Source organism: Nannobrachium achirus, assembly GCF_963921795.1.
Source record: "Nannobrachium achirus genome assembly, chromosome: 13".
Classification (NCBI taxonomy): domain Eukaryota; kingdom Metazoa; phylum Chordata; class Actinopteri; order Myctophiformes; family Myctophidae; genus Nannobrachium; species Nannobrachium achirus.
In genome coordinates this window covers 33,458,970-33,481,987 of record NC_137833.1, presented here as the reverse complement: position 1 = coordinate 33,481,987, position 23,018 = coordinate 33,458,970, and the positions used below count along the sequence as shown (strand labels likewise).

Genomic DNA, 23,018 nt, shown 5'->3' with positions numbered 1-23,018 from the left:
TTTGATTACCATGGTCATCACTTGTATAGCCTATAACTCTATGGTTCTAGCACTGTTCCGTGCCATCCTTGCCGTGCATGTGGGAAATATATTGGCCACACGGCGTCCGGCCCCGTCCGGCCCCAAAATCGCTACTGGCTGCTACTAATCATAATTGGTAACTAGCAAACAGTAATACTATAAACAAATACCTGTCCACAAGGTCAGCTTCTTGTGTTGTGAGGTGGGTGTAGATCAGTTACACAGTGGTGGCACTGAAAAGTTGTGGCAGTTTCCTGGTCATTTGTTATTTGTTAATACTATGTTGAAATCTGGTTACAACACACACACACACACACACACACACACACACACACACACACACACACACACACATGGTGGTTTATGAGGACATAAATGTGAATTATGAGGACATCCGGCCGTCAGCCAATCAGCAGCCACTTGTGTGAATTATTCATGAGGGGTGCAATAGCACTCAACCGGCCACTGGGGGCACTAGTGAGATAGTCCTCACAATACAATTGTGGTTTATAAGGACATAGCTGAAACTTGGTATTTGGGCCTTTTAGAGGTATAGAAACACTTCTACACTGTTAGAATTATGAGGACTTTGTGTACGTCCTCACAATTCCAAAAGTCCTCATAGTGTTGCGTGTAATCATAAACCACCAATACAAGAACACACACACACACACACACACACACACACACACACACAGAGTTGACAGGAGTCTAGCAACGGGCTGAGCCCACATTTGGATGCATGCTGACTTTCCTCCAGCTCGATGGCCTTGAGTCTGCATGGAACAGCTCGAGTCACACACACCAAAGGCAGCAGACAGTAGAAAATGCACTCTGCAGCACTCTCACACATTCAACCCTCATCGCTTTCAGCTCTGTCTGTTTCTCCTATGTCATGGAGATCAGGGGAGAGGGGGTGAATGAAGGGAACAACATAAGATGTGATAAGAGAGAATGAGAGAACAGACAAAAGAAGGGGGTGTCTATATAGTCGTCTCGTGTTGGAGATGTCCGCCTGCCGGAACCTCCGGTGACATCCAAATTCAACGGCTACTAACAAACCCACGCATTTAAAAGCAATCCTGACACCATCCCAATATGACGTACCTCTCTAAAGTCTATGCAGTTGTTCTGCAATGCAGTTTGTTTTGACATTTCTCAACTGTTTCCATCCAGGCAGTTTTAGCTCCCTCGTTGAATTTAGATTTCTAGTGCTTACCTCACAGACCAAGGCAGACTACTTTTCTTTTGGAGCCGTGGGCGGAGCCCATGGTCTCCCTCTGAGTGGCAATGTGTGTCCTGTCTCACCAGTGAGAACTGTCCCGTTGAGTTCGAACAGTACCTTTTATGACCACACATGTTAAGGGAGGGGCGCTGTTTTCAGGCCAGGCACACACACGCACACACACACACAGGGGGGAACACATAGAATCAAAAACATAGATCTGGAAGTGCTCAATTTCACGGCTCCACTTCGAACCAAGGTTTGATTTTTTAAATCTAAACTGTGTGGGGAACACACGTAAACACGGAGTGAAAAGGAAAGGAATGTCAATGCAAAATTTGAATATAATAAAATATGTATTTATTTTCGAGGATGTGTAACTTGACCCATAGCCCAGGTATAATATGTACAACAACACAATAACTTGTTGGAAAAATGAAACTGCATCCTGTTGGGATTTGGAGGCAAGAGGTCAATACTGCAATTTACATTTCTTTTGTTATATACTGTGCATGAGTACTGCACTGAAATCAAATCACCCCGGGCTTTTAAACTGTGTATTGAGCTGTTTAACATGTTCAACATTGTGCATTTCACTGAGTCTGCTGTTTAATTGTTTTTCACAGGTCCTCCTGGTCATAAAAGTAATGAAAAGTGAAATGAGAAGCGAGGCATTCATTCACACATAGAACACAAGTGAATGTAAAAAAACAAAACAATATTGCTATGGATATGTCATTACTTACATGCGCACACGCGCACGCACACGCACACGCACACACACACACACACACACACACACACACACACACACACACACACACACACTGGTCTTCTAGTCTTCACCATAGCTGTCCAGAGGCTGAGCTTCTTTCAGTTAAACCATACTCTCAACAGTGTATGCTGGTGAAAAATCGCCCCACCCTGAAAAGATAAATAAATAGTTGCCTGCAACTCTTTGCTGAGACATTGATTTACAGGGAGAACATCGTCTAGTCAGAGCTCAGTGATCTCTGATGGAAACATTGATGGCCGCATGACTGACTGACTAGCTGCGGTATAGAACAATTTTCTCCCTCTCACGGAGCACTGTGAAATATGTATTATGGGAGTCCAAGAATCTGGCAGCATGGAGGCAGGATGCGAGAAATGTTGAATTTATTTTGTGTTGTGTATTATGCCCGAGAAATGTAATGTCCTGCGTGGAGGGATTTCAACCTTGAGGCGTTTCGGTTTGAATTCGAAGCTCAGCAATTGGCCCTGTCAGAAACGTCTGTGTGATTCTCTTGAAACCCTAACATGGGTGTAGGTTGCCTGAGGACAGGTTACACAAAACACCATAACACTGCGATGGAGACTTTACCGTTGAGCTCTTGATATCATAAAGCTTGATTTATACTTGGTTGTGCACCCTGCGTCTCGCACCCAAAAATAGCCGCAGTAGCACGTTTAGATCTGCCATTTTCTGTGTGAGACACTGGCGCGCAACCGAGCATAGATCAGGCGTAACTGTGGGTCTGCTGTGTCTCTGTGCATGCCTGCGGATAGCATTAGATTACACATGGCGAACAAATATTTTCAATCATCTTTATTGATTTGATCCTCTGTGGGAGTTCTGTCTACTCTATAAGCATCCATTATGCAGTATATTTGTATATTAATTAATTTGACATAGTTTAGATATAAATAGAACACCCTGTTAGCATTGCAAGTGCAAACCAATGTACTGTATATGAGGCCATTACTCATGCAAGCCATATCATTATCTTACTGAATTAACAGTCAGACAGAATAGGTTATAGAAGGAGTTATAACAAAAGGAGCTAAAGCACAGTAGGTAGGTAGGTACTGTATAGGTTGTTCATTCCTGAGAGGGAATTAAGGTGTTACTCTCATAGAGGCATCAATAAAAACACATTATAATAAATAAAATAAAAACAGGCATCTAAGCATAGTCAACCTAGGATAAAGGAATCACAGACCAAACACTATACTACAGTATAAGAGTCCAATGGCTTGAATTCAACATTCCCCATCCTAATCAGCATGATCAAGCCAACTAGATGTGGAGTTATATTGTCTTATTAAATATCTCCGTCTTTCAGTACTATTAGGATTCAGTACTATTAGGCTGGACTCACACAGCTGCGTGAAACATCTTCTCCGTATCGGCTGAGAATGGCCACTGGGGGCGCTGTACTAATGCATTGTCAATGGAAGGTTGTTTGGTGTTTTGTCGTTGCCGTGTCTCTTGGCCAAAAGACAGGCTGCGGTTGAGCTTGAGACACGGCAACGACAAAAAACCAAACAACCTTCCATTGACAATGCATTAGTACGGCGCCCCCAGTGGCCATTCTCAGCCGATACGGAGAAGATGTTTCACGCAGCTGTGTGAGTCCAGCCCTAGGATTATCAACATGTGCAAACTCAATCAACAGCCCAAAAAACTCAAAACAGTCTCAAAACAAACTGTTTCCACAGACTTCACTCCTGGCGATCGTGGCCCTTTTCAAGAGACAAAAAAGGGCCTTCATGGTGTAGGACACTGAGGAAGGAGGGTGATGATGGGAGAGGCGAATAGCCATAGCGCAGGCCAGAGACGGCAACAGGGCCAAACTTGAGGGTTGCCTGGAGCGAAATAACACCATGGGGGGTGGGTTGGTTGCCTGGAGCGGAGCGTGTGTGTGTGTGTGTGTGTGTGTGTGTGTGTGTGTGTGTGTGTGTGTGTGTGTGTGTGTGTGTGTGTGTGTGTGTGTGTGTGTGTGCGTGTGTACAGTATGTATTATGCCCAGCTCAAAAATGCCTCTAAATGGACAATTTAAAGATTGCGGCCACCACTATGCTGAAGTCGGACAACAAGGTAGAACAATGATGTAACAGACCCCCTAGGGCATCGATTCTCAACCTTTTTACACCAAGTACCACCACAGAAAAGACATGTCTCTCCAAGGTAGGTGCGTAGACCTATACCTCAAACTATTCAGCTATGCACAGTCAAAACAGGAGGAACAGCGAATACACATTTTCCGACACTGGCACTTGCAGCGATGCTGCCGCGGCAGGTGCCGGACCGGTACCTAACCCTAACCCTAACCTCAGTAAAACTATACCTAACCCTAACCTCAGTATAACTATGCCTAAACCTAACCTTAACCCTAACCTCAGTAAAGCTAAACCTAATCCTAACCTTAACCCTAACCTCAGTAAAACTATACCTAAACCTAACCTTGTCCTTAACCCATCGCGGTAAACTGCCGGTCCGTGCGGTGGTGGCTGCCGCGGCAGTTACCAGCGATGCCGGTCCTACCTGCCGGTCCGTACAGCGGCCGCCGGTCCTATACTGCCGGGACTGCCGGTCGAACTGCCAGTCCGTGCGGCGGTGCCTGCCGCGGCAGTTCCGCTGCAGCTACCGGTGCCAGAGAATGTATTCGCTCTTTCTGGACATTAGGCCCATTTATTCCTTGAAATCATGGATATTTTTGACCCTCAAAAAAAAGAGTTCAGACACAGTACAGTATGTCCTCTCGCAGGCGTTTTTTGTTTCAAAATATAATGGTACATTCAACTTTGTATACCATTAGAAACAAAAGTAAAGTCTAGAACAACTATTGGCAGCCAAAAAGGATGTCATTGGGGACTACTAACCGAGCCATCTCTGTACCTGAAAGAACCTACATTCTATCGACTGAAAAGAGTGGAGAATGCTAGACAGAATCAGGCATTTGTGTTGCTAACTAACCCTTCGCCATGACACCCTGCACAGACCCTGCAAGGAGAGCCAAGAACAGCAGACAGCCTTGCAAAGACATTGAGGAGCTACTGGCACAATGCCTGCACAGTCTCCCAGTTTATGGAAACACAATGCACAACGCGTACCATACTGTATGTATATCGTCGTTGTCGGGTGGAAACCTTGTACGTCCAAAACCGTTCGTTCTGTATTTATCATTTTAAAAATTATTTAAAACAGCCGATCTACAAGCACAAAACGCCTCGCACCGTGAGGCGTTGTGTGCTTGTAGATCTGCTGTTTTCACTACTTTTGTGCAACAGCCTTGTATGATGAAACAGGGCTTTACTTCGCGAAAAAATTTACAAATTTGAAACTTGGAGATACAAGGTTTCTGCCCGACAGTGACGATATGCTAGATGCAAAGCCTTCTGGACACAAGCCACACATGCCCACATACCGACACATCTTGACACATCACACGCACGCATGCGCCCACGTTTACACACACACACACACACACACACACACACACACACACACACACACACACACACACACACACACACACACACACACACAGGCACACACACACACACACACACACACACACACACACACACAAACACACACACACACACACGAGAAGTAGCCGGTTTTGGTAGCAGTACCAACATCATAAAAACTCCCTGACTGTACCCTGCTTGCCTCTCTGTTCTCGCTGTTTCCAAGGAGACTGCAGCACATTGGTATTCTGAAGGGACATTTCATGAGCAATTGGAGAGAGAGAGAGAGAGAGAGAGAGAGAGAGAGAGAGAGAGAGAGAGAGAGAGAGAGAGAGAGAGAGAGAGAGAGAGAGAGAGAGAGAAATAGGAAAAAAGAGAGAGGGTTGGATCACAGAGATGAAGTCCAGAGACAAAGAGAAAATAGATGAAAGCAATGCCAGAGATCATATATTGACATATATGAATATAACATATAGGGAGAAAAGATAAGTGAAGAATAAAACCATGTGTGTATATATTATAGATGGTTGTGTCTATGACCTCATTTTCAGACCGGTAACACTGTTTTTCATCACATGGCATCAGCACAGCTCAGTGTCTTCATCCCACGGCGTGTGATAATGTAATGTAGGTATGTTCACATCCAAGTAGATGAGGTTCATGACCATGATGTAATGCACGTATATTTAAACAGTCAAACATGCAGGGCTTTATGCAACATGAAAGGAATAGGACATGTACAGTACAGGGCAGGCGAGGCGTGACTCACGCACATGTAAGACAAGAGAAGACTTTGCTTACCCATAAACTCGATGCCCAAGTGATCTGTTATTCCGAGAGGCACGTGGAGAAGGAAGGGCAGGAGGGGGCGAGAGAGAGAAAACAAGAGGTTAGAAGATCGTTGCGTTAGCATTGTCTGTCACAGTACATAGCCGGATCACAGTTCACTTGATATTCTGCGTCAGAACTTAAGGCACATGCCTGCCAGGGCTGACTGACACAGATAATGAATGGGCAAATGCACGTGTGCACGCACGCAAGCACACACGCATGCACACACAAACACCCAACAAGGCTAGGCGGAATCTACTGTACACACGTGCATTTCCCCTAGAACCACAGTATAGGCTAAAGCCTGATTTAGTGTCATACCACCGTGTTGATTTGTAGGCATTCAGATCTCAGACTCCTGATCCTGGTCACTATCATTAGGATCATTAGGAAGGTGCAACAGAGACAGACTAAACACCCTGATCAATTTCTGCCATACTACCATAGAGCAGTGGTTCTCAACCTTTTCAGGCCGCGACCCCCAAAATAATCATATTTTAACTGGGGACCCCTCCACCCTGACGAACACTTGGAATTGGAGGAGTTGGCATCACATTTAGTTTGACTCGATCTGTTCCATTGTCAAAATAGCAGCATGTAGATCGGCTATTTTCACAATTTCTGCCTCTAATAATTGACCGTTTGTCTATTGTTTGACCAGAGGTAATAAAAAGGTCTTAAAAGTCCTTCATTTGCTACTTAAGAATTGTGCAGATCACTTATACTGTATGTTGGTCTGTTTAGCATTGTTTTCTAACTCAACAGTGAACATCTGGGGACCCCCCAAAATAATTCAGGCTTTTGCAAATCCCGCCCCATTCTGCCCTGTTACTATGATGGGACATTAACCCTGGGCAGATTGTTTTTATAGTGGCAGTGAATGGGATTTTTTTTTTTCATAGCCTCATTATTGCAATTTAAAGTACCAAAGGAAAAACATCTAGGTGATATTAATAAAAAGGGAAGACAAAGGTACAGTAGTTACATTGCAAAACAGGGGGTTTCCCCGAAAATATATGTTTTAATTTGTTTAATCCCAGTGGGACAGAATCACTATTGCAGATTCTTTTATAGTGGAAGTGGATGGGATTTCTTTTTCCTCCATAGCCTCATTACAGCTATATAAAGTACCAAAAAAAATACATCTACGTGATATTAATAAAAAGGGAAGAAAAAGGTACAGTAATTACATAGCAAAACAGTAATTTTCCCCCGAAAATATATGTTTTAATTAGTTTAATCCTCTGGATCAGAGAGAGAATAGAAATCGCGCATTGCATCTTGGGTAGGAAGAGGAGAACTATAATCTGTTCTCCTCACATAATAGGCTGGCTTTTCGTAATTCTGCCCATTTAAAATATATGTACCCAAACGTAACAAGTTAGACCATTGATAAGGTCCATGTGAACTAGTCTGTTGAAGCTTATTCATTACAATGATCGCAAACGCTATGGTCGCGAGCGGCCTGGTCGTGCTCCGCAGTGCGGACAGCCGGTGAAAGACGGCTCCCACTTTCTCCGACTGCAGAACTCCACCCCCGCTTGCAAAAAGTGAATGTATTTTTCTGGTTGGCCAGTCAGGGAGTCTCAGGGACCAATCAGAAGGCTGACAAACGGTGAATTTGGGGACCCCCCTGGGGGTCCCGACCCACAGGTTGAGAACCACTACCATAGAGAGCATCCTTACAGGACACATAATGGCGTCGTTTGGCAACCTGACTGAACAAGACCACAAACGACTTAAGGACAGTAAAAACGTGCTTCAAAAATCACAGGAAGACCACTGCCACTGCTTCATGACATTTATACCACCCACTACAAAAGGAAGGCCCCAAGTATCACCACCTGCCACCATCCAGTACGTGGTCTGTTCTCACTCCTTCACAAAATGCTTTACAGAGTATCAAAGACAGTTTCTACCCTCAGGCGGTCAGAATAATGAACAGTAGGCGCCTTGAATAACTTGCAGTAATTTAGTATTTTGTGGGATTTCTGATTTATTGATTTTTATTGCCAGCAAACTGGCCTAAGCAAACAGAACGCAATCCAGTAAATGCCTATAACCACATAGTTATAACATATTTGTGTTATTACAGACTAAAATGGATTCCTTTTAAGCATGAGTTACAGTTCATTACCATGACATACCAAGCCGGCAGAGGGGCAGAGAGTGGGACAACCGTCCTTAGTGTAGAGTCAAGGGCCTCGCCATCTTGAATCAATCCACTGCATGTCATCTGCCTCTTGCAAACCGTATGCCCTAATGCCTCAAAATATAACCCCCATCCTCAACACAAACACACTATTACAACATAATCCATGGAAAGCACTAATTTATCTGGTCTCAACATGAGTGTGATGGTCACTTATAGTCCCAGATCTAAACGCTGGGTGAGCAGCTCATGTTAATGCCAGCTCTGTCCAATCTAACCTCCATCTTATCGACCAGCGTCAGCCCCCATATAAGCGGATCATCTTTCACTTTACTGATGACCCAATAGACATCTCATTCTCCCTCTCTCTCTCTCTCTCTCTCTCGCTGCCTCCTTCCACTCTGCCTTCATAGACTGACAGGATGACAGGACAAGAACAGATGAACCAGATACAGATGTGCCATTCCAGCTCTTCGGGCTTTCCTAATCTTTTCCTGTAAATATTCTGTAAATACATGTTTTCCTGCCTTGCTAATTCTTCTCTTTTCATACTGAAAACTCAACACTTCTTTTCAGTACAGCAAAACAGAATCTGAATAGCATTTACATAACAACACCTTGGCAAATGCCCTTCTTTCTCACTGACAATTCACTGACACTTTATTTATTCATGCGGATCGTAGATCATAGTATGCCCTAAAGAAATTCTAGAACACAACACTGTCAGGAATCAGTACGGTTACTTTACTCACTCAAATGAGCTGAAAATGTTCAGTGGCATGACGCAGCAAGACAGTGCTAACAACAGCAATACAATATACACAGATACTAATAGAGATAATACTGTATTGTAATGAAATAAGAAGAACAAGAATAATATGATCAGATATAGTAGGTTGAAACCCATATCAGCACTAGGGGATGTGCAAAAAAGAGGTGTGTGTGTGTGTGTGTGTGTGTGTGTGTGTGTGTGTGTGTGTGTGTGTGTGTGTGTGTGTGTGTGTGTGTGTGTGTGCGTGTGCGTGTGCGTGCGTGCGTGCATGTGTGTGTGTGTGGAGGGTCATCTATATATTTGAGTCGATTATTGGAAAGACATTCTTGTTTGCTTCCTCCTGGGAATTATTGAAGTCAGTATCAAAGTACAGCTCAGGCCTGACACCCAGGTGAAAAATAATCTGGCAGTGGTGAAATAAGGTAGGTGCTTCCCGGTCTGTTTGTGGAGAGCCAGACGGAGAGGCAGGTGCTGGTGACAGGGAGTCCGTGGCCAGTCTCCATGTACTTCCCCTCCCCATGGAGACACACACGCACGCACGCACGCACGCAACCTAACAACTCCATCGAAATGTATATACTGTAATAGTATAGAGAATTGATCAAGTTTAATTCAAAACTAAAACAGGAAACACAAGGACAGACAGACTAACAGAGTAGGAGGGAGATCTGCATGCATAAAAACTGCATGGACTTTTTGGCCCAGTGACAGCTAATCACACTGCGTACCCTCAGTCTCATCTCATAACGCTCATCTCACAAACAGTAACATCTCACAAGCTCACAACGCAATGCGTTGAGAGCTTGTTGATCGATTATTTATTTAAGACCATGTATACCATGTATACTGTAGACCACTGCATACTTATGTTTTAAAATGGTTATGGCCCCCTGTAAGCGTAATATTGTGCATGCTTGCATGTGTAATTCCTGTCTGAATTGGCTCAGTCCTCATTTTAAGAATCTAAAGGGGTTTGTCATTAATAAGTCCTCATAAAATGAGATGGTATGATACGAATATAGTACAGCTCTTCCAGCGTAAAAATACTTAAGATTTTCCTCCAAATAACTGGTATTATCCTTCCAAACCAGCAATGTGGCCAAGAGATATCAACTAATACTGTAAGCTACTGCATGTACTGTTTTTTTTTTTACTCTTAAAAATGCATTTTAATTGGAGCAATCACTATCAAATGGCCTCAGGTAAAGAAAATAAATTACATTTTGACAAAAAAAGAAATTAAAGAAAGTTGCCCAAACAACTGAAACAGAAGGATTGCTACAGTTGTAGCAACGTTCTACTTTCTTTCATTCCACAATGCGTTAACGTTTTTTGCCATAAGTGCAACCTTGTGGTAGATGGAGAATTTGGAGTTATATATCTGGCATTGCCCTTGAGTGTCACCTTTACCTGGCAAACCTTAAAATTGTCTATTTGGCTATTATGCTTCTTCAGCTGTAAGGGTTGCCTCAAGGCTGAATTCATGAACCTGACCTAGTTTTTGGTACATTGGGGGATGCTGGGAACACTCAGCTCTATCTGTCAGTTAAACCAAATGATTCTTGTGAGCTGGACATGGTTCTGTAACCGTACAGCTGCTCTGCCAAGGACGGAATGTCAGACGGTTCACCCAAGATGGAACATTCAAATGTCACTGAAAAATACTTGTACTGACTTGAATGAGTGGTGCTTGGACTTGAATGGCAGTGGTGAAAGAGTTCACTATTACTGAAAACAGTGAACTTTTCCACAGAACATAATGTTTTAGGCGCCGTACACACTGCGTTTTGGCAACGAGAATTCCGCAAAAAGAAAAGTCAGATAGGCCTTCCGTTCGGACGACAACGGCATTTTCGGGGGGTTAAAAACGGAACGATCTGGATCCGCAGATTTGGGTGGAAAAGCTGACTCCTCTCTCCCCTCGCGGCACTGTATGTTTTTTTTCTGCGATAAAGTTATTATTATTATTACATTATTATCCATGACGGAGGCGATGAGCCGACTAAGCGCCGTTAATAATAATAATAACTTTATCGCCGGAAAAAAATCGCGGAAAGAAATTACCAAGCGGGACACAAACCCGAAATCCATAAAGCCGGCCAAACGGCGCCTACACCTCCCCAAACGCAGAGATTCAGACAGATACAGATATACGTCGTTTTTCAGTTCTCGTTACCCGTCGGTCTGACCAAATTGCAATGCACTCCCTCGCCTACACACATGGCAAGTTTAAGGTTGTTGTGTCAGATGGTGCCCGAGTTATACCTGGGACAATCACACACAGACAGACAGACACACAAACGTGTGTGCGCGCACGCACGCACACACACACACACACACACACACACACACACACACACACACACACACACACACACACACACACACACACACACACACACACACACACACACACACACACACACACACACACACAACCACACACACACACACACACACACACACACACACACACAACCTCTCCCAACACATCAACTACTGTTCACCTCTATGCTCTCGTGGGACAGTGTGGCATACTGAAAATAGCAGCTTTACAAGCTCGTGACACATTGTGATCTTGTATAGCTGCTATTTGTGGTGTACAGTATGATAGTATCGTACAACAAATTACAAACTCGGCTTGTGCCTGACACACTGTCGTATGATGAAAATAGCCGATGGAAATAGCCGGGCAATGGGCTGTGCCTCAACAAACGCACTCACTCACTCTCTCTCTCTCTGTCTGTCTCTCTCTCTGTCTCTCTCTCTGTCTCTCTCTCTCCCGCTCTCTCAGTTTTTTTCCCCACAATAACAGATCAAAGGAACACCTGTACAGTTGTGTACATGTCAAAGCGATGGCATTAGATCATAAAGCCTGAGTGATGGCTTCGCTCCCTCCGTCTTTGTCTGTATGGGCAACAACAGAGATGCGCTGCATGCCATTTCCAATTTATGCTTACAGTACTGGATTTTAGAGAAGGGGCCATAAATCGATGCCTTGACAGATGGCTGTGGAGAAAGAGGAGAGCAGCGGGTAGTGAGAACGTGATGCCGTACAGTCATAATGAAACGCAGCATTGATAAGAAACTCTGCGCATTGCAGTCTGCCTGTCTCTCTCCTTTCAAGCAGTCTCACTATACTGTATCCATCTCCTTTTGCTTTGCTCAGACTTAGTGCACACACTCGAACTCACGTGCAAGCTAGCAACCGCTTCATACACACGCACGCGCGCGTGCACGGACGCACACACACACACACACACACACACACACACACACACACACACACACACACACACACACACACACACACACACACACACATTAGGAGTACAAGTCAAATAAAACATTGTATTCTGGAACTACTGCTCGCCTGTTTGCTAATTCCAGGCATGCAGGTGGATCTAAAGTAAACCAACGGCAGCCATATTTCTTCCCTGCTTTTCAAATTTCCATCCTGCATGGTTCAGTTCACATGTGTCCCACACCGAGGCAGTACCAGACAAACACCATAAATAACTGTCACCTTTCACTGTCTCAACACAGACAGATTAATAGCTGTTAGCTGTCCATAACAGTGGCATACAAACGCAACAATGACAGTAATCAATCCATTTGGTATGACACTGTCATCTTGTCATTGACCATCTTTCACTGTCATGTTCCAGAGTTTCTTCTCTTTCTCCCTTGCCTCCCTCGGTTTCTGGCCCACGCTGGTTTCTATAGTAACCAGGTATATCTTTATCTACTGTGCCCTGACCCCTGCCCGCAGTGCATTCTCACAGCATCAGGAATACTGATATTCTGGATACTGTCAAACTATCATGTTCCAGTTCCAGGCTTATTCGGGATATGCTAATATAATTCATCTTCCAATGTCCCCTTTTATACTAGACCAGTGCCCCGGTATACTTGAGAACGATGCAAGTCAGGAACAATGCAAAGTATGGGTAAAAGTACCCGTTGTACCAATCAGTCTGTGTCCTTTTTGTGCATAAATATGGCTATGGAGATCTCTGTATCTGTCTGTTTGTCTGTACTTGTCCCTTTTATGCCCATATATGGAGATCCCTGATGTCATCAGTATATGCCCATATATGAGCATATTGGTCAGATTGGCAATTCTGGACAACCGCTTATGCGAACGACTCGGTGCCTGGCACCACACCACACTCCCTTGGATCGGCTGTGACACGTACCGAGTTTGAAGTTGGTCGGTAGGTCGGTTCTCGAGTTACGTGAACCACAAACGGACATATGGACAGACAGACAGACAGACAGACAGACAGACAGACAGACAGACAGACAGACAGACAGACAGACAGACAGACAGACAGACAGATTTTGCGCATTTATTCTCAGATGTGTCACAAATACATTGATTATCTGTCTATATTTGCTCTCTGTAAGGTAGGTACAATAACATAAATAATTAAGTTCCAGTGTTAATACTCCCTTGCTCTCATTTCTGATGGGTAAAAATGTCTTCTTTTCCATTTAAGCTCTCCAGAGATCTATGTAAATATACCTGAAAAATATATATTGTACGTTTTATAAGGCCAAATAAAGCCCTGGCTGGGCTTTTGCAATTCTGACGGTGTAGTTTTTGAGTTGACCCATTTGCTGCAGAGCTACAGAGTATCCAGGATCCAGTGATTTCCATCTGTGCAGTCCAATGGAAAACAAAAAAGACGACTTGACAATCATTCGGAAATTCAGAGCGGTTGAGAGTGAAGATGTGCCTATGACATGCCCAAAATAGACAGCTAGAAGGTAGACCAATGAGAGAATATTGTTTAAGAATGACCATTCGAATCATAGGTTTGTTTCTCTCTCCCCACCTGCAACAAATTATGTAGGGTGTGCAGTATATGAGGGATTGAATGTAGTCTCAGAAGTAATGTTGGAGAACCCAGTCAGTTGTGTCAAGCATGCGGCTGTTACCATGGCGGCGATGCGTGCGCAGCGCAGGCGGCAGTATCAGTGATGTCAGTTAACTCCAAATTTGGGCATTGTTATAGTATCAGTGTTGTCAGCATGCGTGTATATCAGACAGACATTGGACAGACAGACATTCGGTCGTTTATTAGTTGAATAAAATATATATACCAATAAGACACCTAAGGGTGAAAAGCGACCTTGAATATAAATCGGACTAGTTACCCATATATGGAGATTCCTGATACCCATATGGAGATCGGTGTATATGGAGATATGGACATATTGGTTGGATCGGCGGGTCTACAAAGAAATGTTGTTTCATACAACTGTACATTGTGCAAGTACAGTAACGGCAGGGGAAGCAGCTAAGAACATAGGCAAAAATTTGAGCTATCCGTGTGCAAAAGTTGGAGTCTGTAGAGCCAACCGTGTGCTGTGAGACCCTAGACATGCTTAAGAATCTACAGACAAGATGTGAGAGTTCTCATAGTTAACTTAGACCTACAGTCGCAATAAGAAAGAAATACACACTATCTGCAATTGCCAATATTTGTATGCAACTTTACAGAAAGCCTAAAGTTACTTTATAATAAGCTGACTCGCAACAATGCTGTTAACTCTACAGCGTACATATTCATGCACGTACTGTAGACACACTGCAGAAGATACAGAAGTAAATGGGAAAAGAAAGAACGAAAAATAAAGAAAACTTAAATTAGCATCAGAATAATATTTAATGCATACAGAAAAAACTGAAATATTATACAATGATTGTTTCTCCCCCGTTTCGATTCAATGGAATAATTTAATGATCAGATGATACACAGAGCATGTGTAGAATGTTGTTTTTTTGTGAGCGGACAGTGACACAACTCTAACCTACATTAGCATTAGACCTTTATTATCTTTGAGTCAGGTCCTGGTCTTGCGATGTACAGCAATTTACTTCCATCAGTGTCAATTTAAATCCATCAGCGTCACACATGGACAGAAATATACAGTACGGTTCCTGCAGCATGTAATTCAATGTAACAGAAGGTGGTAACACTACCTGGGTAAGTGGGTTCTGTAATTATGTGGGTAGAACATGGTACTGCTGTACACTGCCACGGTTAAGACCACTGTCTAAAGCATAATGTAGCATTAACTACAGTAAGCCAGGACAAGCCACACACTTCTGTCGTCGCGTGTTTCAGGCTGCCCAGGGGCGTCAATTGGGTATGGCAGGGGTATGCAGCTGCCATACCCTGGGTCCAGGGGGGAAAATAAAAGTTACTTTTAAATATAAATCTATGAATGTCTCTTTGTCTATCTGTGCTGGTTATTATGTTGTTAAATTACAGTAAAATAACTACAAATGCAAAATGTAACAAAATGGTCACTTTAACAAGGTATTATAATTGTATTCTCCACACTTGTATTCTCTCCATCTTGACAGAATGGTATATTTCCAGGTTCCGCAGGTCAGCTGCATTATTGTTAATTGTGGCACGTTTACGAACATGCCATGTTTAGCTGCACTCGAACAACTGTTCCAGGCTGCCCAAGAAACCGTAGAAACTGAGGAAAAAATAAAATGTACTTCTTAAAATAAATGTATCATGCCTGTTGCTAAGGTATGGCAACATGACTGGTGGTGTCTAGACACCAGTCATGTTGCCATACCTTAGCTTTTTCTGAACTGACACTGCATGTCACATGCAAGAAAGCAGAGGCAGCATAATGTACAAAACACCTGCCTCATGAAATGAACAGAGAAAGGTGAAACAGGCAGAATTTGGAGCCGGCACTATCAACCAACCATGAAGGACCGTCTCGTGTTCTAGTGAAGTCTAACAGGGCTGCTTGACCTGAACAGTGATCCTTGACGGGAGCTCCGGTGGATGTAGGTTCTCAGACCAGAGGCCTTGGAGCAGAGCCAGGTGGAGTTCAGGTTAAGCACAAATAATTAACTCCGGCGCCGCTTCGCCCGAGCTGAGCGAGGTTGAACAGAGCTAGGTATGAGATGTTGAGTCTTAGGGGAGGGCGGGGGCCGACATGAAAATGCTGGCTGTTTTCCAGAGCTCACTTCACATGGATAAAGCTGTGAGTGCTTAGTTTATGTGTTATATGAAGCAGGGGGTGCCCCACTACTCAAACTATTTTACAAGTAAACAGACCCAAATCAAAAGGGAGTGCATAGTGCTATAATATTTGATCTTAACCTAATTCAATTTTTTCAAGTCAATTTTGAAAATGAATAGGAAGAGGATGTTTTTCTTCTAATGGGCAGTCAAATTGCTAGAATTATTCAACATTGTTCAAAATGTTGTCAGTTATGTAATGATAAGCAATCATAAAATATAAAGATAAGCTGACAGCTAAAACTATAGGCAATGTGTATCAGTATACATAAATAAAGGGTATAATCAATTGATACCTAATGGTCTTGTTTAATCCGTGTCTCTCCTCTTTAGACAACCCATAGGAGAATGCACTTGTATTTGTGACTTGAGGGGGAACTGGTGGGTGTGTGATAGAGAAAGACAGAGAGCTGCAGAGAAGGAGGGAAGGATGGGAGGGGTAAATCACAGGCCCGCGGATAAGCATGGCTCTCCTTTCTGGGCAGAAGAGATTTGTACGGCAATGGTTGTGATGGAGTGGGGTAAGTGAACTCCCATCACTCTCGATGTTCCCACAGGGATGGACAATGACACTACACTTAGTCGTCAACTCCTAAAAACCTAACAAAAAGGCACATTAAAAAGTCATTTGGCCTTAGAAGCATTGGGTCATTTTGTCCGGTGATAGGCGGACTCTCCTTCCAATGGCTCCATCACCCAGGTGTAAGTCATTCACCCATTTTCCACCCGTGCCCACAGAAAACTGTCATAATACTAAAGCAGCTCACAGATGGCCAAGAGCAGTGCACACTGCACATAATACACATGAACAATGGTCACTTGTGCACAGCAATTTCTAGAGGTCTGGTTCGAAACGTGAACCGTCTCACATTGGGACCGCTGTTTAAAGCTCAATTTTGCTTTTAAAGGGGGCCTATTATGCTAATTTCCAGCTATTATAATTTTATTCTGGGACTCCACTATAGTAGCTTTGCATGATTCACAGTTCAAACAACTCGTTATTAATCTCATACTGGCTCTTTATGCAGACCCACTTTTCAGCCTATCTCTAAAAACCCAGCCGTATTAGCTCTTGGCTCATTAAGGCCCCCTTTAAAAGCCCACTTAGTTCTGATTGGTCAACTTTCTTTTTTTTGGATGGATGACATCCATGTACAGTCGAGCCAATGTGGCCAGAACAGATGCCCATGAAGAAATCCATCACATGTGACATACTGTACTCTATAGGCTCGTTTTGAGTAGAAACCTAGCATTCTGAGCTTTTAGCTCAAAAGGATTACTTTATCATTTGTTTACCTCATTATTTTAAACTTTGGCCATGTTTAATATGAACATCCGACATCAACATACGTATAATATATGACATAAAATTAAGAAATGCTTAATAGGTCCCCTTGACTTCCTCATGACTGCCATTGTCATATCCAGCAGTAGCTTATTCACAATTTAAAACTTTACTTAGATGTAGCTTGACAAGCTCCTGATGAGCCATTGGCCGTGACCCACAATGTTGAGCTCAGGGATTTGATGTCACACCATAAAACGTGTGGAAAATTACAAATGAACGTTTGTAATAACTGCAATCATTCATCACAGAAAGAATTCCAGAGCAAGCGGAACCGTGTGAAAGGGCGAGGGACATAAAAGAGTAGAGATGAGAAATAAGAGTGTAGAGGGGAACAAGGAGGTGGTGAAGAGAGAATGGCCTCTGCATTCCTGCCACCCTTGCCCAGTTATTATTAATGACCTGTGACTGGAGGGGCAGCAGTATATGGTATGTCTCCCTGCAAAAGCTTCTACAATGTTCTGAGATAATCTGCATTCCGGTACTGTATTCTTCACTAAACAGGGGCTGACAAGAACTGCACTTCACCATGAAATAGACCATCCACATCCATTAGTGTGGGTATGTATGCACAGCCAGAAAGCCTTGATCCACTGCTGCATACAGCACTCAGCAAAATAAATAAGTGAACACTGAACAAAATAAAACAGAAAGAGAACCATTGATCAAGTTGTTTTTCTTTTTTCCCTCCAGTCCATCCGAAACATTACCATTTGCCAGAGTCAAAATATTTTGAGCAAGTCCAGTCGCAGAACGGGGACTGTGCCAGATGTATCCCTGCAATCAATATGAAATTTCTGTTCTCTTTTCCACCTCTCTTTCCTGTCTCCTTCTCTTTTCCAATTGCACTTCCATCGCAACAGCTAGATGGAAGGTAAGTTGGCCACAGAAATCAGAATCCATTACATTCTATTGTAACAGGCGATTCAGCATTACTGCACAGCTTAGCCTCAGAGTTAGGATGAATATCATTTTGGAAAACAAAGAAAGCTGTGTGCATTTTCTTTTGGTAGTGGGATAAGGATGGCTATATTGGTCTATTCCTTGGTTGGCCTGTCCACCACTTTACTCCCAAACAAGTGTACCGTGAAAACTACTGCCATGGAGTTTGTTGTGCACTTTATGATCCCAGAGGATGTGCCTACTGATTTTGGTGACTTCATGGCTTTTCTTCTAGTCTAGCGCCTCCGTTAGTCCAACATTTCCACTTGCATATAAGGATACAGAGAAATCTAACTGGTGGATTACTGTCAAACTCGCTGAGCACATGCATGCTCCCGGAGGATGAAATCTAACCACTAGAGTGACCTTTCCTTTGCCTTGTTTCAATTTTAGCTCCACTACTGCCAGTGTGGAGCTGGCAGTAATAGCAATGTCGGTTGGTTCAAACCACTTTGTTCCGATTGGGTGCAAGGAGGAGCCACCATTGGGGCTTTTAGACTCTTGGGTTGTTTTTATTTTATTTTTATTTTATTTTACAGTATTGTCGAAGGGGCTAGAAAAAGGCTGGTCTGTATGTATGTCCCTACAAAAGTAGACCATCTGTATGTCACAACAAAAGTAGACCAGCCACTGCACAACTCACACTTCAGCACCAATCACAGAGCATACAGGTCACGCAAACCACCCCGTTCAGTTGATGTCTACACAGAGCTGACATTAGCATGTTAGAATATCATTGGTGATGTGTACTGTAGGTATTGTTCATGATACATGCATGCATATCACTGTAGCCCAATGTAAAAAGGCAAAGGAAAGCAATTTTCACACTACAGTTAGACTGAAGAAATGTTTTCAATTTACATTCTAAGATGTAGGATATTATGCAGAGGTTCAAGCCAGTTAGCTAGACAAGCCATGCGGTCATTAGACGCTGTGTGGTTTACCGTTGCTTGAAATCTATGAATAATGGATTGGTCATTGGGGGCAAGATATAAACTATGGAAAGACGGAGAGAAGAATCAGCTATTATTTTGTGTCTCTATTCTCTCTAGGGGTAAGCTGTCACGAGTACAAGATTTGTGTGATTAACTTCTTCCTGCTATTATATCCCGGGGCTGAGGGAAAATAAAGGACTGATGCTTTAGTCAAGAGCACAAAACCAATATAGGCCATGCCTTAATTCTCCTAATATTCTAAATTCAATTCATTTCAAACAGAATCTAACGAGGATATATTGACATGCATTCAGGCAGGCACACGTGCGCCTTCACAGACACACACACACACACACACACACACACACACACACACACACACACACACACACACACACACACACACACACACACACACACACAGAATGAACCCGCTTTATTGGCTCTGGGTGAGGGCTGAAGGGGCTGATAACGGAGCATCTGACCAATCAGTGCAAGCCACCCACACACACACACACACACACACACACACACACACACACACACACACACACACACACACACACACACACACACACACACACACACACACACACACACACACACACACACACACACACGTATGCATCTTGCATAAACATGGCAGATCATTATTTATTGCGGTGTAATCTACTGTTCCCTATCGCCCTATCTTCTCCCAGCTGTGGCTCACAGAAGGAGCTGGCCACAGCCATGCCGAAGGCTAAGCTCTCCAAGGTGCCCTGCCTTGAAAATATTTCATTCATAATGGCTTCCTTCGTCACATTCCATATATTTGTATTCACAGCTCATAGCCATTGTTATTTTCTATTAATGTCATGGCCTGGATAAAAGTTGGCCAGAGGATGCCAATTAAATGTGTTTTAGGTGTTCAGATCAATCAGCCATCAGATCAATTCATCAGACATTCATGAATGTTAATGTGTCAACTCAACACCAATATGTAGTCAAGTTCCTAGTAAATGGCAGTTTACAGGGGTTAATACAAAATACATTCTGAAGATTTAGGAAAAACATCCATGACAGGAACCGGAAGAAAATCTGGGAGCAATTGGACATGTTCACATCTATTTTGCTTTCTCTTCATCGTACAAATTAAGATCAAAATGGCCACCGTGTGATTTAGGTCAATATGTGGTTTGGGATAGACTTTAATTAAAGAATCAAAATGAGAAGGCACACAGTAGGAGCGAGATCATTTAGCGACCTCCAACCTGGTCGCAACCTGGTCGGTAGTTTTCACCGACCGGGTCGCTAAATCTACCGTCCGGGTCGCTAAATCTACCAACCGGGCTGCAAAATCACCGACCAGGTTGCTAGACCGGGTCGCTAAATCTACCGACCGATCGGTAGATTTAGCGGCCCGGTCGGTAGATTTAGCGACCCGGTCTGTGATTTTGCGTGATTTAGGGTTGCTGAGGTTACTGAGGTTAAGTTTAGGGTTAGGGTTAGGGTTAGGGTTAGCAGCCCGGTCGGTGGATAAGCGACCCGGTCGGTGGATTTACCTACCCGGTCGGTGGATTTAGCGTCCCGGTCGGTGGATTTAGCGTCCCGGTCGGTAGATTTAGCGTCCCGGTCGGTGGATTTAGCGTCCCGGTCGGTGGATTTAGCGTCCCGGTCGGTAGATTTAGCGTCCCGGTCGGTGGATTTAGCGACCCGGTCGGTGGATTTTGCGACCCAGTCGGTGGATTTACCTACCCGGTCGATGGATTTAGCGTCCCGGTCGGTGGATTTACCGGCCCGGTCAGTAGATTTAGCGACCCGGTCGCTGAAAACTACCGACCAGGTTGCAACCCGGTTGGAGGTCGCTAAATGATCTCGCCCTCTCTCAAGACACATATGCCTACAGGGTTAACAAAAGCCTCAAGTTTTTTGTGCAGATAAGTATTATTATTATGTCACTAATTAGTGGCCGGCCAAACGGCCGGAAGGGCAGCTATGCTCTTGTATTTGCCTTTCTTCTTTATCTTTGTTTCTATAAATTAAGCTCCGATCTTTATAATAATAAACTGCTAAATGTGTATGTCATGGTATATTCATAATTGTATATCAAATACTTTGCATACAGTGTTGTATTGTTTATCCTAAATCCAATAGCAGTCACTGCAAATAGACCATCTTTAAAGATACATCTCCTCACTTATGGAACAATCAATCTTTATTAAAGCAAAGACGTCACTATGTAGCTGTTCTTGATATGGAACTTGAATTGGCTTGTGACCTTAAAGGAGTAGTTCACCCAAAAAAGGACTTGGTTACTTCTATCAATTACACACACCATGAAGCCTTGAATTCATGGGGATTTGTTTGTTTTTTATGCCAATAACTTGGTGGCTGCTCAGTAATAGGTTACTCAACTCCTATCTCCCATGTCTCCTATCGGGGATGCCACATGGCTCTACTTTTATGTGTGACCATAACTTCTCCAGGCTTTAGTCCAACATCTGAAAATGATGATGATACTGAAAACGAATCAGTGATTTCTCATTTGTAACAATATGTGTTTATGTTTTTCAATAAAATGATAAGAACTAACCGCATAAGATTTTCACCTGTAATACACCAGTAAGACTCCCTAATCGGGAGAGAAGCGACCGCCAGGTCGCATGTATACACAAATTGGCCTGTAAGTCCGCTGTGTGTGATTTTTGGGCAACATCTGTAGGAGCAGTGTCCATTAATGTTGTCTGCAAAAAGCAACATCATGGTGGCGCTAAAAGAGGGGCATGTAAGAAATCAGGGGCGGAGGTTGTGGTTTGCCAGCCAACGAGTGTGTGTGCAAAGTATTGACGGTTCTTGCTTAAATAGCTGAAATTGACATGAAGTCAAAATATACTGAGGATAGTGCTGTCAAACAATGAAACTACAGTATATGGAATCTCTGAAAAGGTTGTGGGGGTCCCTGGTTCAAATCTCTCTCAACTAAGGGGTCCTTGGCCTGAAAACGTCGAAGACCAGTATAATGAACACTATTCAGCATAGCACCAGTGGAGATAGCCACAGTGACTCTCATTAACCCTGCCCCATGTGTACAATAAAACCATGAATACATGCAGGCCTCACATTTCAAAGTCCCTTTCATACCACACACATTCACAATGCAACACAACATGAGATGCAAGGTTTTGTTCTCTGGAAATTGTACTTGGTTGCTACTATGTTATCATTGGTTGTGTGCACAATCCGGCCGAGCATGAAATCAGATCACAAAAAGATAGCATCCATTAAATTTGTATAAAATGTGCCGTCATATTTAAATCCCTAAATCTCTTTCCTGTGTCTTCTTTTTCTCTGTGTTGTATTGGGGTGTAATGTGATGCATATCATCACTGCATGCTGAGCAGAAACCTTGTATCTCCAAATCATATTCTATGTTTTTTTCATAAATAATGACGCAACATGATGCATTGCAAGCTTATAGATGTTCATTTTGCTATTTTGGAAAAAGATAGACAT

At 43.3% G+C, this 23,018-nt stretch overlaps 1 protein-coding gene across 1 annotated transcript in view; it reads right to left on the bottom strand.

Annotated features, from left to right (window-relative positions):
- nrg3a (neuregulin 3a) overlaps positions 1 to 23,018 on the bottom strand; it is a gene marked incomplete at both ends in the record, with an annotated part of 468,665 nt that overhangs the window by 53,116 nt on the left and 392,531 nt on the right. Inside the window, one exon of the mRNA XM_080740685.1 lies at positions 6,284 to 6,307. Within this exon, the coding sequence (XP_080596811.1) occupies positions 6,284 to 6,307 (24 nt within the window). The remainder of the gene's footprint in view (positions 1 to 6,283; positions 6,308 to 23,018) is intronic.